General features: G+C 40.1%; 1 protein-coding gene across 1 annotated transcript in view; it reads left to right on the forward strand.

Moving 5' to 3' along the window:
* The window catches only part of TBL1X (transducin (beta)-like 1X-linked), a 57,788-nt gene that overhangs the window by 17,943 nt on the left and 15,040 nt on the right, over positions 1-24,805 (forward strand). The window contains exons 2-8 of the mRNA XM_009333388.1: positions 152-297; positions 3,047-3,296; positions 9,851-9,983; positions 18,651-18,792; positions 21,641-21,704; positions 21,808-21,905; positions 23,456-23,516. Coding sequence (XP_009331663.1) covers positions 152-297; positions 3,047-3,296; positions 9,851-9,983; positions 18,651-18,792; positions 21,641-21,704; positions 21,808-21,905; positions 23,456-23,516 — 894 coding nt within the window. The remainder of the gene's footprint in view (positions 1-151; positions 298-3,046; positions 3,297-9,850; positions 9,984-18,650; positions 18,793-21,640; positions 21,705-21,807; positions 21,906-23,455; positions 23,517-24,805) is intronic.

Below are 24,805 nucleotides of genomic sequence, written 5' to 3' on the forward strand. Positions count from 1 at the left end.
TCCCTGGCTCCATGCAGCCAGCCGGCGTCCTTCTGCTTACACGGCAGCGTCTCTCAGATCTTGCAGCAGGATTATTTTTAGACCGTGAAGGTGTGTGTATCTGGCTGGTGCATTTAGATTTCATGTCATGGCTTCCTTTTCCTGCTCTCAGGTTTCTCCCACTCGGCCTTCACCTTCGGTATCGAGAGCCACATCAGCCAGTCCAACATCAACGGAACACTAGTGCCACCTGCCGCACTCATCTCCATCCTCCAGAAGGGGCTCCAGTATGTGGAGGCTGAGATCAGCATCAATGAAGTAAGTACCCCCGCCAACGCCGGCACCGCGCGCACCGCTGACCGACCCGCTGGGGCTTGCGAAGCGACGTGTCCCAACAGCCCAGAGACGCAAGCCACCGCTCCGCGATTTCCGTTGATCTGGTTTCATTTTGTTCCTCCTACTTTGCCCCACCCCCAGCAGAGAGCCGAACAGCTCTGAGGTGGAAGCGTATTTCAGTTTTTAGCTGTGGCATTGAGGCCTTCTTTGCGCTGCTTAAATGGATTTTATGGTGTTTCCGCTACCGCAGTCAACAAATCCGGGGTGCACGGATTCTCGCAGCAAACGAGAAAATGCGTCTGTGTTTACAGTCTTGCGTTTTCAAGGTCGTAGCAGAATTTGGCAGGAAAAGCCTGCAATGTAGGTTAAAACTTCACTCCCTGACACCTGCTAGCAGGCACCCCTCCTTGCAAACCATGAGAGAAGCCTGATCTAAAATACACGGAGGTCACTGGAGAGATTCTCTCTGATTCCAGTGACTTTGGCTCAGATCATGTAAGACCAGGCATCACCCTCTCATGTACATGGCGAAACGGTTATGTACAAATTCTGACCCTGGCTGGGGCACTGGTTGTCTGTGGGGATTGTATGAGCAGCCACAAAGTGTCTCTGTTCTCCTTGAACTGCCAGGGGAAACAAAGAGGGGATGTGGGAAAAGCCAGCAATTTTGCCCTGCCAACCTTAAAGGCGTGATGCTTTGAGAGGGAGTGAAGCATGACAGATACTGCATTACAAAATATTTACCACAGATATTCATAATTGACAGAGATCTGCAATAAATATTAATACATAAAAAGCTATTGCTTTTTCCTCTATAGCTGAATGTGGCATGGGAACAGCATGGGTGAGAACAAAGGAATATAAAATAGAGAAAAGGTTGTGGTGTTTGCAATGTGTAGTTTGGAAACTCATTTATTTTTATCACTAACATTCTGTGTGGTTTTCTTTTTATGACTCGATACCGTGTTTAAGAGTTGTGTATGTGTTATTTTTTTAATTGGGGCAATGACATTTGACATTCATGCCAAGCTGCACTTTGATGCAGTTGTAATAACAAACAAGTGCTAGAAATCTGTCCCAATTTGCTGCTGCTTAACATTTTGCCCTGTGCCTGAAATTGGAGCTACACAGTTAGAAACTTTCAGCCATGAACAAGCACCTATCGGTTCAGGTCGTATGACAGCTGTAGGGGTCTGCTCCTGTGCATCCAGCTTCAGAATTGGCCTCAGTTGAGAGAATAATCTATAAATATGCATGTTGTCACCATTAAGATTTATGTTGCTCTCATCGTGGTTTGATTCTGTGCAAATACATACTGTCAAGTACATTACAGCAAAGCAAAGGCCATTCGTGCTACGTCTGAATGCCAATAAGGGCTACGTATATGCTTCTCTACATGTTACTTCTCTATGTGTATTACTTAAGAGCGGCTACTAATCAGTGAGTCTGTAAACTAATATGTATAAAATTAAGTATTGTTTGTGATCTGTGAAAGGGCAGTCATGGAAATAGTCCAGTGAGCAGTTTTACAGTTAAAAATGTAAGGTGCCAAAATCCATTGGCAAACATATTTTTCATTGTGTAGCAAGGATTTGAGCCAGGATTCAAATAAATGTCGGTAGAGACACTTACATAAAAAATGTTGAGGAGAAAGAGAGCTTATATTTTTCTTCTCTAATGACTCTTTCCTTCTTTTTCTTCCCCATGAGGAAACAAATAAGTATTATCTTAATATTGTAATTGTAAGGGGTAATTCAATGACTAGTCCAACAGAAGCATACTAGTCAGCCAAACGGCTATTTTTCTTTATTAGTTATTGCTATCTATTGAAAATTACATTGTTTCCCAGCTGCTTCATCTGTCCATATCCTAATCTTACCTGCTATTCCTCAAACACAAATCTTTAACTGCTGGTTCTTGATTATTTCAAAGAATTAAAGGGAGTTTGCAAAAGATCAGTAAAATGGTACTTTACAGAGGCTACTAAAACCTTTTTCCTATATTTAAGATAATAGGAAAGTGAAAGTGAAGCAAAGCTAAGTAGATATGGCAGTTGTTGACCTGAGTCTCTATTAAGTCTTAAAAAACAGCCCTTAAAGGTTAACTCAATTGGTTGTTAAACCTGAAGCCTAATTTACAGAAATCAGAATGAAAGCCATAACTATTACGAATAAAACTAGCAGAATAAAGGAAAAATAATGGTAAAGCAGTCATGTGCAATCAGCTACAACTGGTGATGCTGGGCTGATGAATGCTGTGTAAGGAACCACTGAATTTGTGCATGCATCTTGTTTTGGCTGAGGTTCATCATTGCCACTATGCCCCTGCAAGTGCAGGAAGACAAACAATTCAACCAAAGTCTATTTGCCTTTGTCAGGGCTCTAGCCATGACTCTTTTTTCCCAAATACAAAACAGAAACTTTCTGTCATCAGTCAGAATTCTTTTTTTCCACAGCGTAATTTTTTTGCATCTGTAAAGAGTTTATATGTCTGAATTTTCTATAAAATTCCAATAAATGACTTACCAAACAGATTTCGAAGTGGAACACGAGTACCACCACCATGGATCTGAGAGAGAGATGGTCCATAGTAATGTGGCACTGCTCGTCAAGTCAAAGTGCCCTATCTTCACACAACCTAGTTTTGTTTCTTTGTATCATTACCTCTTTGCCTGACCTCAATGGTGAAGACCCTAAACTTGCCGTTTCACTTCTGCTCGTTTTCCCTGCAGGATGGTACAGTATTTGACGGCAGGCCAATAGAATCACTGTCTCTGATAGACGCGGTGATGCCTGATGTTGTTCAGACCCGGCAGCAAGCATTCAGAGAGAAACTAGCTCAGCAACAAGCCAGTGCGGCAGCGGCAGCAGCAGCAACGGCAGCAACAGCGGGAGCAACGACGACTGCTGTTTCCCAGCAGAACACACCAAAGAACGGAGAAGCCACTGTGAATGGAGAGGAGAATGGGGCACATGCAATAAGTAAGCCAACCCATGCAGCTGCTTGCCACTACTGGGAAATTTGAGTTTCAATAATATTCTTGTACTTAGTTGGTGTCTGCAAGGTGTTAGAACCCAGGGGAATCATTTCAGGAAGGCGGGGTATTTCTAGAAAGGCTACTGAGTAAAAATCACGTTTCACATCACAGTGCGTGTTTTACTGGTGTCCTCTCAGAATCCAAAAACTTCAGAATTGCAAGTTGAAGACAGTATCAAGAAGTGGAGCTGTATGCTCTCTCCTTAGAGCATATAACAATACTCATTCGTATTATCAGCTTTATAGGTGCTGTTAGATATTTGATAAAAGTTGGGACAAGCTGTAGCCACAGTTGGTCGTTTTGTCCAGGCTAGGAGGGAGACAGGTTGAGAGGCTGGGACCTACAAGCCATATCTGTGTCAATGAAGCATGGCCAGAGCATAGCCTTGAGCACTAACTACCCTATGATCATCCATAGCCTTGGCATGGTCCTTGGCACAGTTTGGCCTATAGCAGCTATCCATTCTTGTACAGCGTGGCCAAGCACGGGGTAGGGAGTCACATGTGCCAAGGACCGTTCCCAGCAGACAGCTTGGATGCAGCCAACCTGTCTTGAAGGCACAGAGGAAAGAGTTCCTCACCTTCTTATTTAATAGCACATGCTTAGTCATACAGTCCACTGCAGATATCGAATTGAACTTCCTACCTTCCCGAGCTTTCCTTAGTCCGTGGGAACAGTCAGTTCACAAGAGCTCTGAATTCACCTTTGTTTATTGGTGACGACAGGAGACCGCGCTCATACCTTAGACATTTAAAGTCAGACATATAAAACAAGGAGTGGACATACCTGCTTGTGTAACTAGGTCTTGATGACTGTGCTCACATTGTGGGAAGGATATGATTAATGGTTCTGGTTTCTGTGTGCAAGCCATACTGGGGCACTGGCTAACTTCTGAAATGAGACCTTAATGCCTGATTGCCTTCCAAGCAAATTCTAGAGGAACGTGCATGGCAGGTTTTGTAGGAAGCCCCAACAGCTCTTTGGCTTAGACAAGTAACAGGTCAGGACTGTAGTCATGTAACAGATTTTATTTGTTCTGCAATGTAGATACCTTTATCAGTCTCCATCTTCTCTTTGATCTGACTAGATTCCTCTGTGGGTCAGTGAGAAAAATGCTTTCAAACCAGGTTTTTCTTCAGAGAATTCCAGTTAGACGGGATAGTTTCCCCCAATAAAACTGCAATGATTTAAATTGTATGTATTGTAAAAAAGTTCTGAAAATTTTGAAAATACTAATCTGTTTTTAGACTATGGATTGCTTATGTTTTACTTCCAACTGACCCGTTGTTTTGAAATTGAACTTCTTTCATATGTGAAGGGGTGCAAAAAGAAATGAAAGCACTTTTAAATGTATCAAATGCTGACATTTTTTTTGTTGACACTTTCCTTCAGCTGATTTGTGAAAATTTTGGAGGAATGTCTTCCTGTCTCAGGACCAAAACACCCAAATTCTGAAGGTAGAAAACTGATTATCGGTTCATCACTAATACAGAACCGCTCAGACTTATTTCCTTCAGGTCTGAAGTAACACACATACTATTGTATTAATAAAAAGAAAGTCTTGCAGATCAGTTCAGATGTATGACCACACTCTAAGCCTTGATTTCTCAGATCTACCATTTTATTATTAAAAAATAATAATTCTCACAGCGATTTTTAATAGAAGGATTTTCATGAACAGTTGCAGACCTTTCTTGGAGTACTGAGGAGGAGAAGTCCTGTATGACTTAATATCATCCAGTAGCTCTGTCTCGAGCAGGATGCAAGAACATGACACTGTGTTGTCCAGTAAAATTTCACAGAGGTAGGATACGTGTCAACTGGTGAGATACTCTACCAGACAGCAAATTTCAAAGCATTACTGTGGCTAAGCAGCCTACCAGGTAGACGAGTTAACTGAGCAGTGGCAATGGGAAGATAGAAAGTCCTCGAGGAGTAGCTGGCCAGCTGGCATGTGTTGTTGGCAGCTGCTGTTGTGCCAGTTGGTCATCCTGGGTGAAGAGGTGAGCTCAGCAATTTAAGGAGAAGGAGGCTTTGGAGAGAAGCTGCTGAGAAATCCAGGGACAGACTCTCTGATCTGCGTGCCTCCCTCGCTTTGGGAGGACATAACCTTTCTGTCTGAGGCATTCGGAAGATACCAGCAAGGTGGTGTAGCACAACTGCAAATGAGGATTATGCATGGGAGATGCACACAGAACTGCAAAACTAGCATTCTCGCCCTTGAACAGACCTGTTTAGATAAACTCCAAGAGGTCTGCGTTCGTAATTATCAGAAACCGCTAGAAATAAAGACTAACAAATCTAGCTGTCAATTTACTGCATGGGTCTGATTAACACTCTCACAGTTGTATTTCCCTCTCTTGTGGTAAAGTTAGAAAAATATAGTTACATTAATGACATAACAAAAGGGTCATACCCTTCCTTTTCGTTGCTTATGCAGGGCAAACTGTATATCCAGCCTTACCTTTTCCCTTACCACTGCGTTCAGAGAGTCTGTTTAGTCTAGGATAGACTAAGGCAAAAGATCTGGCAAGAGCTTAGCTTAGGACAAAAGTTTAGGATAGGATGTAAGATGGGTAAGGTGAAAGCTGGGAGACCTACTGGGTAGAAAAGATTGCTGATACGAAGGGTGTGAGAAACTTCCCAAACCTTCATTTTCACCGTTGTTGGATTTCACAGAACTGGCATATACTGGGATGGGTTTGGACAGTGTGCTAGTCCTTAGTCGTAACCTGGAACATACATCAGTCTGTCACAAAAAGGCGGGATGGGGGGAGCGGGTGAAAGAGATGTCTTTGGGAAGTTACCTAGTTTGCATTTATTCTGACATGGAGTTCTCCCTGACACTATAAGTCTTCCAAAAAAAGTGTTAATATATTTTATATAATATGATATATTTTTGTATGTGGTGTTATCAATATAATATGATAGGGTGAATTGATTTAAGAAAGGGAAGAGCCAGGAAAAAATCTAACAATAACAACAGTTTGAGGTGCAGATTCAAATACTGAATAAATAAAATCACTGCCTTCTCTTGCTGCTTCCTGAGTAATGTTTTCAGCTTTGAGTCACTTTAAAAATTAGTAGAAAAAATAAAAATCAGCATGTAGAAATGGAGCCAAACTTTGGATTGTTTTCCAACTCAAATATTTTTAGTGTCGTTTGTTTCATTATATTTGCAAGGATTGGCTTGGGTTTAAGAAAAATAAAGCTCTGGAAAAAAGACTGAGCCCAGTTCCTTCATTGTAACTACAGCCGTGAAGAACAACTTCAGTGGAAGGCCTGTCAAAGATTTAAGTAAAAAAACACATTTCCTGAGAAAAGACAGGGTTAGCACTGGTCAGATCTTAAAAAGATATCTTTTTTAATTTGGAGGAAATAGAGAGTTAATATTACTCACTGGTATGTTAGAATTACATTTTTCTAAAAACTTAACCATAATAGTTTGGGGGAATATGACTTTTAATTTCCAGTGATTTGGGATTTTTAATACGTTTGAGGAAAAAAATTAGAAGAATATAGCATAGAATTAACCAAAGATCCTCTGGCCTTTAGAAAATGGTTTGTGTTAACATGTGGGCAGAGCCCTCCACTATGTGACCTGCAGACTTTTCACCTATGAGGGTCTGTTGCACTTGGTAGAACTGCCCTCTCTTTCCAAGACCCCCTCAGAGGCATTCTTTGCGCAAATGAGGTCTTAACCGAGAGCTTTCTGCTCTGAAGATACTTTTAAAAAAAGCAGCCTATTCTTGGTGGCTACTGCCTCTTACTATTTATTCTCGTTCCCCATGCACACATCGTAGCTGCATCCCTAGGAGAGCCAAATTTTCAGATGAGACCAGGGCTCACAAGAGCTTGTGCTGTGTAAGGAACTCAGCACTGTTACGAGGTGCCGTCTTGTGTTCAGGGGTTTCTGCAGTCGTTTGTTGTTATCATAATCATATCCATTTTGTGTTGCTAGTGTCTACCTGAATCTGAGAAGAGCCTGAAGCAGTAGTGCAGAAGCGTGAACTGTCCTGTTTGTTTAGTCAGGCATCTTAAGTTTTGTGCTTAACAGTAACGCTCTAAATGTGAATGTTCCTGACTACTGATGAAAATAGGAAGAAAACGCATATAATGTGAACATTTGCGAATGATTTCTGAAAGACTCCTCATCTTTCCCTCCCTTTTTTCCTGAACCACCAAAGCTGTAGTGTCAAAATCATTACTGGAAGACAACAGAAAATAATCCTGCAGGTACTTCATTGCTCCCAGAGGCCAGTCAGTCTTGCGTGTACTAATGCAGGTATCAGATGATCGAGGTTTCTTTTTCACAGCATGACTATTTGTGGTTTTTTTCACAGCAGTTAATAACATTCAAAGTGTGTATCTAGGTTCCTCCATCTGGCCATGTACAAACGAAAAATGTTTCTAAGTATCAGATGGCCTTGCTCTGATAGCACCTCGTAACTCTGGGACCTTGCAGTAATGCTGCTTCCAAGCTGTCATTTGGCTTTATCCAAGAGTGAAAAGCAGCTCTGCCTTTAGAGCCAGGCAGGTAACAGTAGGATCATATGTGGTAAGAGCAGCTTCTCATTTAAATTTTTCAAGTTAAAACACTTGAAATATCTTACTTCTTGATTTACCCCCAGCTTCCAACTCACACTGTGAACAGGACACAGATGAATGCATAGCCATTACCATGCTGCTGTTTTTCTCATGAAAATATGCTTTAAACCTGGTGATTCTGTGCTGAGAAACAGAGGGTTGCGAGTTCTAGACTCATATATTCTGGTGGGTTTTAATTGTGCTTTGCTCTTCATTGCCCTGATTGCTCAGAATATCGTATCAAAGTTCCCAGCTGCTAGTGTCAGGCTAAATCTCGAGTACTAGTATATCTTGACAGTATTAATTTTACTAGTTATACACATAGGGAATTATCAAGGACAATGCTTAACATAGGGCCTCAGCATAGGTGTAGATTTTACAAATAGGCATTTGTAATATGTTTAGTTTTATGCAACAAGTCCATAGGTAATAAGTGTAGTTAAAAATACAGATATTTTGAATTAGAAATGTGAGCTGTGAAACTAGTGTTAGTTGTTTTCTACTTTTGATACTCAGTGCTATGCTAGTCATTGAATTACATGTGAACTCCATTCCATTCCATCTATGGCGTAGATATGGCACAAACATAGTTAGTAGGGTACCTAACCAAATAGGCAATGAGAAGTGCTACTTGCGTGACTCAGCATAAATTAGGCAGAGCAAAGCGCGGTATTGGAAAGCCTGGGTAAGGGTAGAAATCTGGAGATCTTCCTTCCGATGGCAGCTGTGCAACGTCACAGTCTGTTTTGCCAGTTGATGGGCAATAGCTCAGCAGAGCTTGAGTATCAGGACAGATGGCTGATTTTAAATGCCATAAACATGTGGCAATAAAGGAGCATAATTATTGCACTCGCAAACCTATGGATCTCCATATGTGATTAAAGAATGACTAACTAAAAGACTTAACCCAGAACGAGAACTTGGATTTTGATCAATGAGAGCGGATCAGCTGGCCAAGACATTGATTAGATAACACGAGGCTGCCTTTCCCCCAGCCTGCCAGCTGTCTGCTCTTGGATGTGCTTTCTGCGAAATGGGCCACACTTCTGTGTGTAACATCTGCTGTCTGCGCTTTCAGTGTGTTACCTGTCCTTGGTTGGTGTCTTGTTCGCAGAGGATAATAATCTTCCGTTGCTGCCAGGAAGCGTAGTTTGAGCTGAATGAGGAAGATTTATACTGCAGCAATGAAAATCTGGAGCGAAAACATTGTTCATGATGCAAATTGGAATGAATTGCTGCCACTAAGAGAAATTCATCATTTTAAATTCACTTTTTTTCCTTAAGGACATAAAAGAGCTTTATAAAAACAAAGTTACTTAGACTGCAGTCTAAAGAACCCCAGAATTACAGTATGCAGGTTAAGTATATCTATGCCTCAGTTGGTACCTTTGCATATATTATGATATCCTTGAGAAGGTGATCACTCACCGTTTCACTGCCATGCTCAGGGAACGAGGCCCTTACTCGGTATATTCTTCATCTGTGAGTAGCACGCATATTACTTACAGGACACTGTGTAAGAAAATGTATATGCTGTATGTTACTTTTTTAAAAGAACAGCATAAAGCTTTTCTGAAATGTGACAATCTGCTATTTTAATAGATCTGTAAGTCATTTGTCACGAAGCCAGCTTCAAAAAAAACTATACTGAAATAAATGCTGACTGTTTTTTGAAGAAAAGCTGCGTGCATTTGTACAAAATATTTTGGAAAGCTCTAAATTTTGAGGAAATATTATAAATTTGAATCATCATAGGGAAGAAAATAGAGTAATATGGTCAGTGACACAACATAGAATATTATTTATAGCGTAGACGTTGCTGTAAGCTTTAGGCCAGGGGTAGCCAGCTTGTTTTTAAAGCAGACCTAGCAGCATCTTGCAAACTACTTATTCTGATATATCTCCTTACAGATAATCATTCAAAGCCAATGGAAATTGACGGGGATGTTGAAATTCCTCCTAACAAAGCAACAGTCCTTCGGGGCCATGAGTCAGAGGTGTTCATCTGTGCCTGGAACCCTGTCAGTGACCTGCTAGCATCTGGGTAAGACCATGACTGAAACCAGCTGCTGCAATTAGAGTGTGTTTAGAGATGCAAGAGTGCGAGTGTATACTAGAGATGAATGAGTATTCTCCTCACTGTTTTTTCAGCCCGCAACTGTTTTTTTCAGCAGTACTGTACCTGTGTAGGAGTTAAGCAATTATAAGGTGACGCAGAATGTGAAGCATTTGCACATTTAAGATGTGCGCTCTGTGGCCCTGAATACACATAAATTTTTTAAAAGGTTTTTAAAATAACTATGGATAATTCTCAGACTACTTGAAGTTCATGTAATCTACTCCTACTGCTCTTAGTTAACGGTTCACATTGGGGTCTCGGAAAGTCTTTGGCATCCATGTTTTCTTTTTGAAAGTATGGAGACTCTAAAACGGAGTTCTCTTTGGCTATGTCTGCATTGGCGTGGTGCAGCACAAAGAGGAGTAGATCTGTAAAGCAAAACTTGTGTGTGAGGACCTTATGTCACCACTGTTTGTATTGCGGGGCGGGGGCTTCAGGCTGGACCTAGTTCTGTCCGATGAGTTGATCGTGAGGGCATGTTTTGGTTTATTGTCATTGAAAAGGAGTCTAGTCCAGGACTGCTCAGCAATGACAACCAAAGCATGGTAAGTGGGACAATCAGGAGATTGACTTGCAAAAAGCGCTTTGATCCAAACAAAAATGCTAATGTAAACATACCCCCAGGAGCTATATACAGACACTGTTGGAATCTGTGTTTGTTCATGCTTAAAGTTAAACCTTAAAATGAAGACTAAATTTAAGAAGTCTAACTGGGGATGTGGAGGAAAGCTGATAGAAGTTAGAGGAGAGAAACGGGTCTTCATCACTTAAAGTTACCTGACAGTATCAACACATTTATTACAAGGAAGAGGAAAGTCCTTATTTTATTTCCAACTTCTCGCATGATCATCAGAATAGTCGTCTTATGAGATCTTTGTTGACTTAATACATGAAAACAAAGAAAGTGCAAAGTGCAAATGGGACAGAATAAATAGGAAAAATAAAAGTAATTAACAGAAAGAAATATCAGGTTGGATAAACAGCACAAGATCTCTAAGAGAGTGAAGACAGCAGTTTCCAAAGAATAGTTTCAGACAACAAACTTTTAGAAAACAAAATCCTTCTGAATATACTTTGTTTCTGGAATGCCCAGACCTGGTAGTACTTCTAGCATCTGTGGCACTAGGTATCTTCGTTTATTAATTTTAAATGGGTATAGCAGTAGAGTTTGCAAAAGCTGTATGTAGGGGTTTTGGATGACAAACGTTGGTTTTCAGCTCTTTTTTCCGTAGGCTCAGTGGGTCTTCTGGTTTGTGATAGGGTCCCTGCGTGATGCCATGGTACAGACAAGAGCAGTAATAGCAGTCACACTCCTATGCCATGCATTTGCTGTATTTTCTGCTAACTGTGTTCCTCTGCCCACTCAGTTTTCTAGTGTCTCAGGCAATATTGCTTGGCAGTATTACTTATCCCTAGCAAATGATTATTATTAAGAAGGGAAGTCCTGATCATTACAATCAGTCACCAGTTAAAACAGGCAAGCATAAAAGAGTTACTTCACACAGATTGTCCTCTTCCTGGCATACAGCTGAGTGAGCCTTAAAAGGTATTTATTTAATGTATAAATAAATGAAAATTTACAGTGGAAGAACTGTAGCGTACGATACTCCTTAATCATCCTGGCCCAAATCTGAGAAGATGTTTTCAAGGAAAAAAAAGAGAATCAAGGGAAGGCAAAGAATCTGTGATGTTCATGAAATGTTACTGCCTACATAGGAATTTGTATGTATAACAACGTCAAATGACACTGAACGAACATACTCCTGTACTACTCCCCTAACTTTTCCATGTATGCCTAAATGCTTTGACTATCCATAAATGTTAAATCATGACCTAATAGTGAAGGAAACTTCGAAAACTAAGAAGAATTTAATTAACCTCATTAAATATTCATGGTTTTCATGGTTGTTTCTTATTAAAGACGAAAATCTAGAGAAGGTTTCATAAAATCTGGATGAGCTTTCCCATAGTGGGGGCAAACTTAATTGGAATTTCATGGGCTGTCTTGAGATCAACAGCTCGCAAGTACTTTATTTAGAATCATTCAAATGAAGGGACTGTATTTGTTGATACAATAGATGTCCTTTAGCCCTGTCATCCTAAACAATATACTTTTTAATAGTAAACTTATCCAGTATGTTATTTATTTGAATTATATGGAGAACAGTCTTCAGGTGATAGGTTAGCACAGCCGCATTATTATCTAAAGGAAAATGGGTGGAGAGAAAGGATACCATACAGAATTATTCGTTAGAGACACCTGGTGGCACCTGAGGTGAAGTGAAGAATGCTGCTTTATTCTGGAGAATATCTGCACAGCTGACATTAGGCATCTACTCAAGTGCACTGTCCCTCTGCAGGTACCTACATCTCTCAACTCATTACACAGGGCGTTAAGACTCCTAAGTATAGGTGCTCAGACCTCATCTGTTGGCTTTAGCATTGGTAGCTACTTCCCGGCGTCTGACTCACCTCTCTGCCAGTGCTTGCCATACTGTACTGCTTCCCTAGGATCTGTGGTTCACAGGCCTAGTGTGCATAGTGTAAACTGTGGGCCGTTTAATAAACCAGAGTATGTACTCCAGTGACGGAGGAACCAGTGGGTGTTTAACTTCGCCGCAGGGTGCTAAGCACTGGTAGGTGGATCCCTGGGACAGTGATACCTTACGCAGCTTCGGGTAAACCTGGAGGATGATAATCAGAACCATTAGTCAGATGTCTAAGAGAGAGGAGTACCCTCTCACTATCCCTTCCTTCAGTGTAATAGGTCTTTATTAATAAGCTTTGCTACTGATTTTGGAAGCACATAAATACACGCATGGCTAGAAAGTACAGTCAGGTGCTGTGTCTCATGCAGGCTAATGGCAATGCAATGAAAATGCAAATAATTTAGATTCATGTGCATCTTGATCAGATTTATCCTGCTCATAAGAAACAAAGTATGTGATGCAGTTAGCCTTCAGGTAACGCAGCAGTGGGTGCCTGACAAAGCTTACATGACACAAATGGCATAGAATGCACAGAGAAAAATTAAACTGAAGGAAGAGAGTTGATTGTCTGATTATGCCATTGCACAAAGAACTGTTTGAGATGTCTGGTATAATAATAGTACAAGCTACCATCTACAGGTAAACTACGTATTACGGCACCAACTAAACAAGGGGGAGAAATTCCCCGAAATCTACATATGCTGCAGTTGTTTGTTCTTTACAAAGTAATGCTTCAAAAAAAGAAAACTGCAGTTAGTCTGATGTGCAAACACCAGATTGTTGGATTCTATAATAGCCATATTGTGCTGCCCTGTCCATAGTTTTCTTCTGTTTTCCCACCTGCCTCAGTGTACCCATCTATTGTCTTCTTACAAAATACATATAAAAACCTAACTATTAAGTAAGGGAAATAACACATTTGTTCTGTTTATACAGATTGTGCCTAGCACAATCGAATCTCAATTCATGGCAAAGTATTTTCAAGCCTTGTTATACAAGCAACAAATTTTTCTAACAATTAGCGGCAGTTTAGACAGCAACCTGATGTAATTTTCGAAGCACTAAAAGAATAATGCAGGTTCACGACCTAATCTGAAGCAAGCTGTGTAAGGGGATTTGTCTGCAGAATGAATTACCCAAACCTAGAGCATTGGTTTCCAGATTTAGTGAGTATCCCACTGATAGAAAGGGATTTTGATATTTGATGTCCCATCTACTCAATTGCAATGACTTTTTAGGGTGCGAAGGCTAGCACAGGAATATATACTCTCTGGACTTTGCAAAGGGCTATTTAAAAAAAAAAAAACACAAGTGGAGACAGGAATTTCTCTGATCAGATAGCCAGAAGAAATACATTCTGCAGCTGCTCTTCCTCCTCCACCACACCCATAACCCTTAAAGTGGAGGATGGAGAAGACTAGACACCAGTAAAGGCTATCAAAAGCATAAGTGTCACCGGATGCTTATGAGAAGAATGCTTAGATGTTACGAACTGAAGCATTATTATAGTACAGTAAAGCACATACATACAGCCATGTAAGAGCATTAATTACCCTTTATGAAGGAAATCAACATTCCAAAACAAATAATTGCATATATTGTTTTGGACAGGTAAAAAAAAAAAAAAAAAAGTAGGTGCTTGGCAATGTGAAGATTTGGCCATTCCCGGCCATAATTCCAATTTTGCTCTTAAAATCCAATTGTCCTCCTCTTCAAAGACTGATTTCTTCGATGAGATATCTTTCAATATCTAAGTTTTAATTTTATGTAAAATGTAAATGACACATCTAAATGATTGCAGATGGTTATGTTCCCTGGGTAGTGCAGAAACCCTTTACAGCTATGTCCACATTAGTAAACTAACCATGCCTGGGAATATTGCTAGGCACTGAGGCCAACTGGCACAGAATGGCCAGTATCTGTGCTAGCAAACTGTCCTGGCTGCCCAACAAACTGCGCATTGGGAATTGTCCCGGGGCCGTTGTAGCCACCAAGCCACGCCCAGGAGTTATTCAGAGAGAACGTCAGGGCCCCGAGCAAGAGTGCCGATTAAAACAGGCCAGAGGCTGGCCAGGGAATAACCTGTCAGTTTGCTACCATAGGTGATCATGGTCCAGTGACCCAAAATGCTCCCAGATGTGCTTGAATTTCCCAGTGTGGAAGTATACCTGTGAACGTCAAGGTTGTCAGAGCCTTGAACTCCCAAAAGCTTTGCTAGTTGAATTTAGGATGCTCTGTCTGCACGTTCAGCTGCTGCTTCCAAGGGCGTGCTCTGTCCTGTTACATCCAGCCATGCTCTTCAAGTAATTCTCATAGCCATGAAGCAGAGGGACCTGGCCTCATTCCCAAAAGCCAAGAGTAGGTTTCTTCGCTTATCTTTGCAGATCTACACCAGCCTCTTTCACACAGGGGGACTTTGTCTCTTGCAGAGTGCTCCGTGCACCTTCGCTCTCCCTAGTCAGCAAAATAATTGGCCATAAAAGCTGTTGTCGGAGATCTTTCAGTTATGGCTGTGTCTCTCAGAAGCAAGAAAGGATGTTTCTAGGCCATCTTCTGTCATCATCTCTGGGTTTTATATAATGCTTTCAGTTACTGTGTTCCTCGTATCAGTGGTTTAGGATCCGTTGTGAATTACCTTTCTGAATAATCCTTTTGAATTACCAGGTTGAGGGGGTTGATTTCACCTCCCCAGACAGCGCCAGGTGTTAATTCTGCTAACTGTAAGTGCTTATTCAGTGGCAGGTGACTTCATTGGGGCCAGTTTCCTCATTGGATCAAATCCATTAACACAAAGCGGTCAGCTGTTAGGTGAGGTCTATTTGAATAACCAGATGCAGGGAGCAATGTTGTAGAATCAGTGGGACAGACATGTCCCTCTGGATACCTCCGAGGCACTTCCCTCTACTTACTGCCTAGGAAACATAAGCGCTTACTTTAAGAGAACTGCTTTATTACGGAAAAGTTAGGTATGTAAGTTACAAGGAGGAGTTTCCTTCCCTTTATGCTCTTAATAATCTCTTTTAAAATAAAATGATAGAAGGTCTAACCTGTTTGAGCCAAACGTGTTAAATACACATTAGCAATATTGCATATCAAAATAACAGTGATTCTAAGACTTGGAGCTGAATATTAAAAATACCAAGGTTCAACAACTGTCTTGCGAACTTCTTCACCCAACTGCAGCTGTTCTCACCTCTCTGCTGACAGTTACGGAATGGGGATTTTATATGCCACAGATAAAATTCTACAAACATTTGTCCACCTTGATTCGTGATTATACTGGGGCTGGAGAGCATGAAATAAAATTCTGTCAGAACTAAGGGTTCCTAAAATTTGGCAGTACTCTACCGTAATGCAGAACAGTATACCTAGTGCTCAAGTGTTCATGACTTGCATGTTGGAATGAGCTGCTTTATCATGCAGATAGAAATGCTTCTGTGGGCTAAGGAGATTAAATATCTTTCTGAATTGTGCTTGAACTATGGTCCTCTAATAAGGCAGGGTTCACTGAATCATTCAACAGAAATCAGAATATTTTCCAGAGCAGAGAATACTCTTTTTTTTCCCCAGCAACAAAAGGGAAGACACACAAATACCCCTGCCACACACTGGTAGGCTTATAAAGCCTCTCTGCAGGGACACATAATAGCTTATGTAGCCTTAGGAAGAAGAAAATGGAAAAACAAAATTAAAATACTGGAAAATAAGATTGCCTAAGCATCGCCAGAAAACTGACTAAATAAAACTGTTGAAAAACAAAGCATAACCCTTTTAGAACTAGCAAATAGGATATTGTGTTTGATAGCCAAGTGGCTGAGTACTTTATTCACAGGGTCCAATAACAAACTGGATTATTACAATGAGGGCAGGACTGGCCCGGAATCCTATATAGTGGAGAAGCCAGCGCTGAAGGAATTTCCTACTTAGCATGTTAACCAATAACCCAAGCCTATGAAAGACTTATGTTCCCATTATTGTAAATTATCACAACTAAAAAAGTTTCTTAACTTCTGAGCCTCGTGATTAACTTCGTTAATTTTCTAGCCAACGTGCAAAATTGTGTTTCAGTTTTCCAGACCTCTGAAGAAATAAGGAGTTACATTACAGTCACAGCTCTGTATGGTGGCAAAAATTACCCTGATTGGAATTATTTCTTAATCACTAAAGTGAAAGATTTGTGCCAAAAATTAAAGAATGGCTGTACAGCAGTAGCTTGTGGTTAGGCTGGCAAAGCCCTGGCCAGCCATCACATCTCAGCTTGACACGAAGGGTTCAGAGGAGATGGGGGCGCATTCCCCAGGCATGCCATGACCCAGCAGAGCTCAGAGCCACTGATACAGGCAGAGAGGTTTTTGCTTTTACAGTTGAACCGTTGTTCATGTAAAATTTGGCTAAATTATTGGTAAAATAAAGCACAAAGATCAATCAAGTTCGATACTTGATTGGTCAATATTTGCACTCAAAGACGTGTGAAGTGTTTAAAATTTGCCCGGTACTTTTCATATAAATAATTGAAATGTTTTATTAGTAGACCAAAAGAAAATTTCATATTCTCTTGTGATGGATTTCCTTTTCAGTAAAACATGGCTTATCAAAGCAAAAATGGATCTCAGGTGTTTGGTCTTCAAAGAAAGACTTTTTCTCCTTGTTAGTGTACAGGAAAGAAAGTTTTAGTCATTACTTTTAAAAAAGGAAAAGCATCAGGTATATCGGCAATGAAATTTCATCTTGACTATATGAATTCTTGGAAATATAAGAGAGATCCTAATTCTGCTCCAAGATTCTACTTACTGCATGTAAATGAAAATCACCCTCTGGATAAAACAAGCAATCCAGGGTACTTTGATTGTTTTGGTTGTTGTTGTTATTGATTGTTTTAAAAAAAGGAGGGGGGGGGAGCGAGAGACAAATCCCTGTAAACTAGAAAGCGTAATATCTTCCACCCCGTTGCAAATTGATTTCTGACCTCAGAGATGTTTTTCATTGGAAGAAAGATTTATACAAAGTGAAAATAAATGTATTCTTTGCAGGCAGATTATGATAAACTCTTCACTTCCTCCTCATAACCTTTTCTAGACAAAATCAGGGTTTCAGTCTGCAACAAAAACATCTCCCTAGAAAATATTCGGTCTAGAAAATAGATTAAAAACCTGATGCAGTCTCTGTCTTGCTGGCTGTCTCTCACCAAGAAAAAATACTCTATTATGTCAATAGTTATTTTGCCACTTTTTCAGACAATGTGAGCTAAAGCAGCCAAGCTACAGACAGCAAAGGACACTGTAGACAAGACAAAATGAATTTAAACTACCTTTCTACTTTCCTAATCTTTAGGTTCTGTGGCTTGATTTAATGCTGAGAGGCTATTTTGCGAACAGCTTCTGTCAGAGGCTGTGTTCTGGTCTGTCCTGAACAGAAGTACCTTATGAAAGGGCCATGGCCAAAGTAAAGGCAGCCTTAAGTTCACCTCCTGCTCCTGCAGTAGCTGTCAGAGGAACCCGGGCAGGACCAGGGAGCCGTCACCACAGCACCTTTGTCACACTGCTAGAGGTCCCCTTCCCCGAGGCTGCTGCCAAGGTGACACTCCGCAGCTCTGCAGGCGGTGACCCTGCAGGTCCCGTGATTTTTTTTTTTTAGAGCGTACTGCAACTCCAGGGGAACACCAGGGACTCGGCGAGCCCTTGGGAGCTAATGGGACTGTGCACACTTCTTACAGGAGGCACATAGGCACAGCCTTCGTGTTTCTGTCCTCATTTGGATCTCCACGGTGTTGTGTTTGTGACGTTGAGTTACCCCAGACTATCTCAGTTACGGTGATCTCAATTTTATGTATCAAGTGCAAAATGTAGAGAGCAAGCAAATGTCTTTTTGGTAAAACTTTTCTGAATAAAGCAAATGATGATGTGGATTCAGATGATATGTATAATTTAAATATGTGTTAACATTTTTTTTAAAGTATAGGGGAGTGCAGGAAGGGCAGAATTGGAAAGAAAAATTACATTTTGAAGGCTGTGATGTTCTCTCAATGAAAACAGAAATAGAGGTTTTTACTTTGCTTGCTGGGTTGACACCAAGAGTTTGCATCTCTGCGCAATTGCTTTTATAGATCCGGAGACTCAACGGCCAGAATATGGAATCTCAATGAAAACAGCAACAGCGGTTCCACTCAACTAGTTTTGAGGCACTGCATAAGAGAAGGAGGACACGATGTCCCCAGCAATAAGGATGTGACTTCATTGGACTGGAATGTAAGCTAACTTCTAAGACTGTGTATGGTTTTTAACTGTCTAAATTTAATTCAGAGGCAATTACAGCTGCTGCTCCATATCTTTTATATCTGAGGTGACCAGAAGCTCTGTCCTAACCTACTGACCTCTTGTTTCAAATACTCACAATAGGCTGAACTTTCCCCTGTGTGCTATAATTTTCCAGGACTGTTGCCATCTTCAAGCTTAATAATGATGTATTTATATCTCTATTTTAGGAGCATGGGTAAAAATAAACTTAGCTAACTTTAAGAATGAAGATTAAACAAGCAATCTATGTTGTAATGAAGCCTGAATAATAATGTATTTGCATCTCATAATTACTTTATTTTGGCATGTGAGGAGATACAAGCACCAGCGAAGCTTTTTCCGAGGTTGGGCTATCAAGACCCTCTCCCATTTGAATTATTCTGTGCATAGCCAAACATGCTCACATTATCATCTTCATCTTGGTAGGAGCATATGTAGTCATTCTCTCTTTTTACCTACCCACCTTCTGGGTGGAACTGTCTTGCCTGATCCTTTTTGCTTTCATCCTGCAAAACCTTCTATCTTAGATATTATGGTCATGCACAGAGAAGACTGAAGTAAGCAGAGAGGGCAGGTATTGTTAAGAATCCCCAGTGTCTGGGCGGCGTCTTTGGGTAGCATTAAGGCTGCTTCATGTCTCCTTTCTGCCACCAAGCATTGTAAAAAGAACTTACAAAACCTTGCAGGAACCTTAAATCAATTCTGAGATGACTTGTATTCAGTCCGTTTTGTTAATGTTAGTACAGAGTGATCACATTAGTCTTGTTTTCTTAGGAAAACAGTTTAAAAATTAAGTACCAGAAAGGATTCTCAGCAGTTACATACAGTCTCAGCTGCTGGCCAGAGACCAAGATTCGCTTAATCTTTACTGCAATATTATTGTCCTTCAGGTGAGCTAGGTGCTTCATAAAAGATAAGGCCACTGCACAAATCAGCTTCCCCTATGTACTGTATATTTGACACAATGAAAGAAGTTGATGAATATTACAGAAAGCACAGGTAGGTTAACAAAGCAAATAAAGATAAAGCCCAAGAATGTTCATTACTTGTTTCCTGTGGATATCACAGTGAAGAAAAATAGTTGGGAAAACCTGAATTGAGGAGTAGGAAAAGAGTAATTAAAAGAGAAAAACAAGCAAAGGTGCAGAACAGTTATGAGAAAAGTTGTCCAAAATGAATAGGGCATCCTCTAGTATTTCCTGAGTAGTTCCGTACCTTTCCAGACTTCATTGGTCACTGATACTTCACTTGCATTATGCTAGTACTTAATGTAAAGAAATGTTCCTGATTTAAACACTCAAAGTGCTTCCAACTTACTTTGAATTTTCCAAAGAATGTGAATTACCACCAACAAATTTGGATAAACTGTACATCTCGTCCCTTAGCTTTCCTCCCCTTTTCCCTGCTTGGTCTTATCACTTTTGTTCTCATCGGTGGTCCAGATAAGTGTATATCAGAGTGAAGTTGGCTCAGGTTTTGATATTTTTCCCCCTACATCATCATACATCTGAGTACAATCTACAACTGCTCTGACTCACTGTTTTTGGAGGGTTGGAGTGGACATATGTTTTAAAGGATTATTTTGTGCTTTTTCCTAATTTTCTATTCATGATGCTAGAAATGCCATCTGCCTTTATTGTTTATTTAGAACCACAATATTAATCATATTTCACTGTGAAATTTTCACCCTGGTGATACTAAATTGGTTCTTCTCTGGTTTATATGATTTATCTTATAGTAAGAAAGGTTCTTTCTAGAGGCCATATTCAGATCATGTCCTTTGGTACCAAGGGTAGGATTCATCTCCCTTAGATTTAACCGTCTAAACTAGTCATCTAGTCTCCCTCTAAGTCAGCAGAAACAGAGACAGGTGCCTTTGTGCTGGTCTGGGCCCAGTCTAAAGCAAATGGGATCATGAATTACACTCCAGAGACGGGTGACGCTGTTAGTTACAGAGGGAGACTAGCTTACTCTCTTAAACTAAATCCTAACTTCTGGACATCTGGAGATAAATGGGGTGAATCTCACTCCTAACCCAGGTGCTGAAATGTTTAAAGGCTAAGCGCCCAGCTCCAACAGTAGCCATCTCAGGAGGTTGCAGTTCCTTTTTAATTAGTCTCATTCTGGCCCAGTAACTCTAGCATTGTTGGCTGCATAGGAGATACCCTTCGGTGAAGGGCTCCCTCCAGCAGAATACATGTAATTTGCCGATTATGATTCCTGTGCTTTTTTTCTCTTAATTGGGACCCATGAATCCAACTTTTCTCAGTACCATCGTGGTACTGTGCCTCTGAGCATGTGTGGGAATCTGTGTTCAGACAAGCTGGAAGCAGCTTCTTTGTGGTAGATAGCATTCGAGGTGTTAACCATGAGCGTAGGTGGCTTAGGTGTTCAGGTCCTTCTTTCAAGTAGAGGTGCCTGAATTTCACTGAACTGGGATTTAGTCAGGATTTAGATGATCTGTTGATGTTTTATAGGCTCTTTATGTCTAAGAAGTAGTATCTGTTTGTTATCTGGAAGAATCCCATATCTTGTCTTCTTTTTCTAATCCTTCTGATTAAATTATCTGATGGTGTAGCGTAGTATTTCACAGTATGTCAGAGGGTTTTATTTCCTCTTTGCTGTCTGCAGTAATAACCTTTAGTTTAAATCATAGTATAATCTGTCTCAATGTGTGGACTCAGATTTCCCATAAATCACGATGCACAAACCTTAAAAAAAAAAGTAGAGAAAAGAAAAAGGTTGGTTGAAACAGATTTCATCTAGTATCGACCTTTGTCATTTATATATATCCTAACAGAGTGATGGAACACTATTGGCTACAGGCTCGTATGATGGTTTTGCAAGGATATGGACAGAAGATGGTAAGTCAAACAACATTTATTGTTCTTAAGCATCGAACGGCGGTGAACTGTAATTTGGCTAATTTGTAAACAAATTGTAATATTAACCTTTTCTTTATTGCAGGTAACCTTGCAAGCACCTTAGGTCAACATAAAGGTCCAATATTTGCCCTGAAATGGAACAAAAAGGGGAATTATATTTTAAGTGCTGGTGTTGATAAAGTGAGTTTTAAAAATACATCATTCTAACAGATAAATGTGCTGACTCAGTGAGCTTGTGCTGCTGAATTCCATAAGATTATTTTCTTCTCCTCCAGCCATCCTGAGGAGTTTACTTTTCTATAATATGTTTTAGTGTGTGTTGATTATGTTTTTGAGGCCGCATAAATGTGTACTATTTTTATGTAAAAGATTTTACTTAAAAAAAACAACTCCACTTGCCCCCTGTGTAAAATTGCATCTCAAATGTTTCTCAGTTAAGGAAAGGACTGCTTCCACTACTTACATTTATAGTTTTGTCAACTAACTATTTCCAGGAAGGAAGTGATCTTAAAGATACTTGACCTTTTAGGTCATCTGAAACACTTGTATTTGAATAAAATATGTATGGCTTCCTACGCAGATATGCAAAAAAATGGTAGTTCTGAACTCCAAATCAAGCAAAACATGGTAGTTTCAGCTGAGTGCATATAAGAGATTAAAATGAACAGATGACTGCTGATGATGAGCACAAATCCATTAAAACTGAAACTGGAAAGTGCACAGCATTCATCTTGCCTAACTTTTGATGACTAAAAATCAGATGCATATGCCATCTTTGGTTTCCTTTGTAAAATTCAGAGAGAAAAATGGCACTTTCAAGTGATGGGTTGCATGGCCTGTGTTGCAGTGTGATGCACTGACAGTGCTCCTCTCCAGCTGCTGACAGAGGGGAGTCTTGGGAAACTAGCTCAGGCTTGTACATCTGATCTGTAGGCTAGATGAATCCCTATATTTTCACATACTTGTGAAAATGGAAACTTAGTTTTATTCCTTTTAATACTGGCTTATGTTCAGCTACACTTGCCTCCCAATGGTAGTTCCGTTATTCTGGCAAACTTATGTTCCCAATAACAGCAGTGATTCTTTAGATGTTCCGTTATCAGCAAGATGAGGCATCCTTAATTTATTTTCTGGAAGCATATACTTCCAATAAATTGACAGTTCACTCAGAAGGTGGTAGTGAGCTCTACAGGGGAGTTGCTTACGTGTGCTGTGAATATGGATTAAACCTGTATTAAGCAAATTACACTTTAGCCTGTCCCACGACAGTGGCAAGAAGTGATATGTACTCTGCTGCTAGATAAGCATTTCACTTGGTGGTTTAACTGTTAGAGATGTAGTATCACGTAGTTTTGGAATAGAATTCAACTTGCATCTTTGAAAAGGGGAAAAAGTATTCTTTGGAGAAGATAACTGAAACAGCTGTAACAAAATGCTTATTAAAAATGTGTAGTGCTGTCTTCTAGCATTATTCAGAGAGAATATGCCCGTTCTTAGTAGTTACATTACTTCCTCTGTAGGCGTGATAATTCGTTATCTACACTTAGATTATTATTCTGTAATATTTGGAAATTATTTCTGTTTTTTCAGCTGTTCAGCACACAAGGCTCTCTGCAGTCAATAATTTTATCAGTCCATCTTTTAGAATTGCTCCTCAGTGAGGGTGCTCTCTGTTTTCTCTGAGCTGAACAGTCACTAATCTTTTTCTTCCCCCCTTCCTTCGGATGCAGACAACAATAATTTGGGATGCTCACACAGGAGAAGCTAAACAGCAGTTTCCTTTCCATTCAGGTAATTTCTGCATAACTCTTGTTAGTAAAATGGAATGCAGTTTTTAATTTTGTAAACGTAATTTATCCTTTCGTAAAAACCTATCTGCCAGAGAGAAGTTTGAACCAGTTTTTTTGTGCTTTAACTATCCTGAGTATCATGGCTTGTGGGTTTATTCTTTTTTCAGAAAGATGGGGTTCTGTGAGAATCAGCTTTGAAAGTCAAACTGATTCTAGGAGAGGATTTGTACACCAGCCATGTCTACCTAGCTGAATGATTCTGTCATTATCTATCTGCTTGAATAGTGCCAAGTGGTGATTTATGAAGAGACTTTTCGGTGGAGGTGTCTGGGATCTCTCCCACTCTTTCTGCTCCTATTGCAATGAAGCTGTCTTGAGACAGAAGCAAACAGATCTCTCATGCAGCTTGCATTCACTACTGCAAGCGTGAAGGTCCTCAGGAATTTCTTAGCTTTTAATTTTGACTTGAAGTTCTTCAGCATTTGCTTTCTCTGATTATCAGAAGTCAATTGGCAACCTTGAGTTTCAAAACTTTGCTGCACCAAAACCTTACTTGGATGGTCATTTGTAGGTCTGGTCTGCTTCAAGAAGGCAGGAGATGTCACAGATACTAAGTAACCTTGAGTAACAGGCAATCATTGACGTAATCTTAAATTCACCTGGGACCAGACTTGTAAGATGATGACTGAATTCACGATCCAAACTGGATAAGTTGTCATAGTGAAGAGTTTTTAAGGGGCATAGTCAAACTGAGTTTAAAACCACCAAAACATTCCAGATTCTGATGCTAGAAATGTTCATCTTCCTGTGTGTTCACTGTAACTAATCCATTTTTACATACAGCAGGCTTTCACAAGGTGCTTAATGGTGTTTAAAAACACATATTTTACTACTAATTGTAAAACATTTATTTGCGCATGCTTTTCAACTCAATTTCTAGTTGTTCTCATTCTCACGTTTTCACAGTTGTTATTAATATGCAGTAGCAATTGAAATGGTTATTCAACAGAAGACAAAAAGTATGTCCATGAGCACAGCAGATCCATACTCTGCATTTTTCTCACTCATCTTCTTGCTTATTAATGCAACTGTCAGTTTGGAGGAGTCGGTGTCTGCTGACAGATTTTCTCACTGTGGCATTTATTTATCTATCATAACTGTTCCATAAAAGCAAACTTTGCACTGTATAGTGAGGTAGTTAATGAGACTCTTAAGCCTTCTGATCCCTAACTATTGATCTAAGTGGTTGCGGATTCAGAACTTGGTTGACCCTTCAGAATCATGTTCACC

This window comes from Pygoscelis adeliae, unplaced genomic scaffold (assembly GCF_000699105.1).
Source record: "Pygoscelis adeliae isolate BGI_AS28 unplaced genomic scaffold, ASM69910v1 Scaffold69, whole genome shotgun sequence".
Taxonomy (NCBI): Eukaryota; Metazoa; Chordata; class Aves; order Sphenisciformes; family Spheniscidae; genus Pygoscelis; species Pygoscelis adeliae.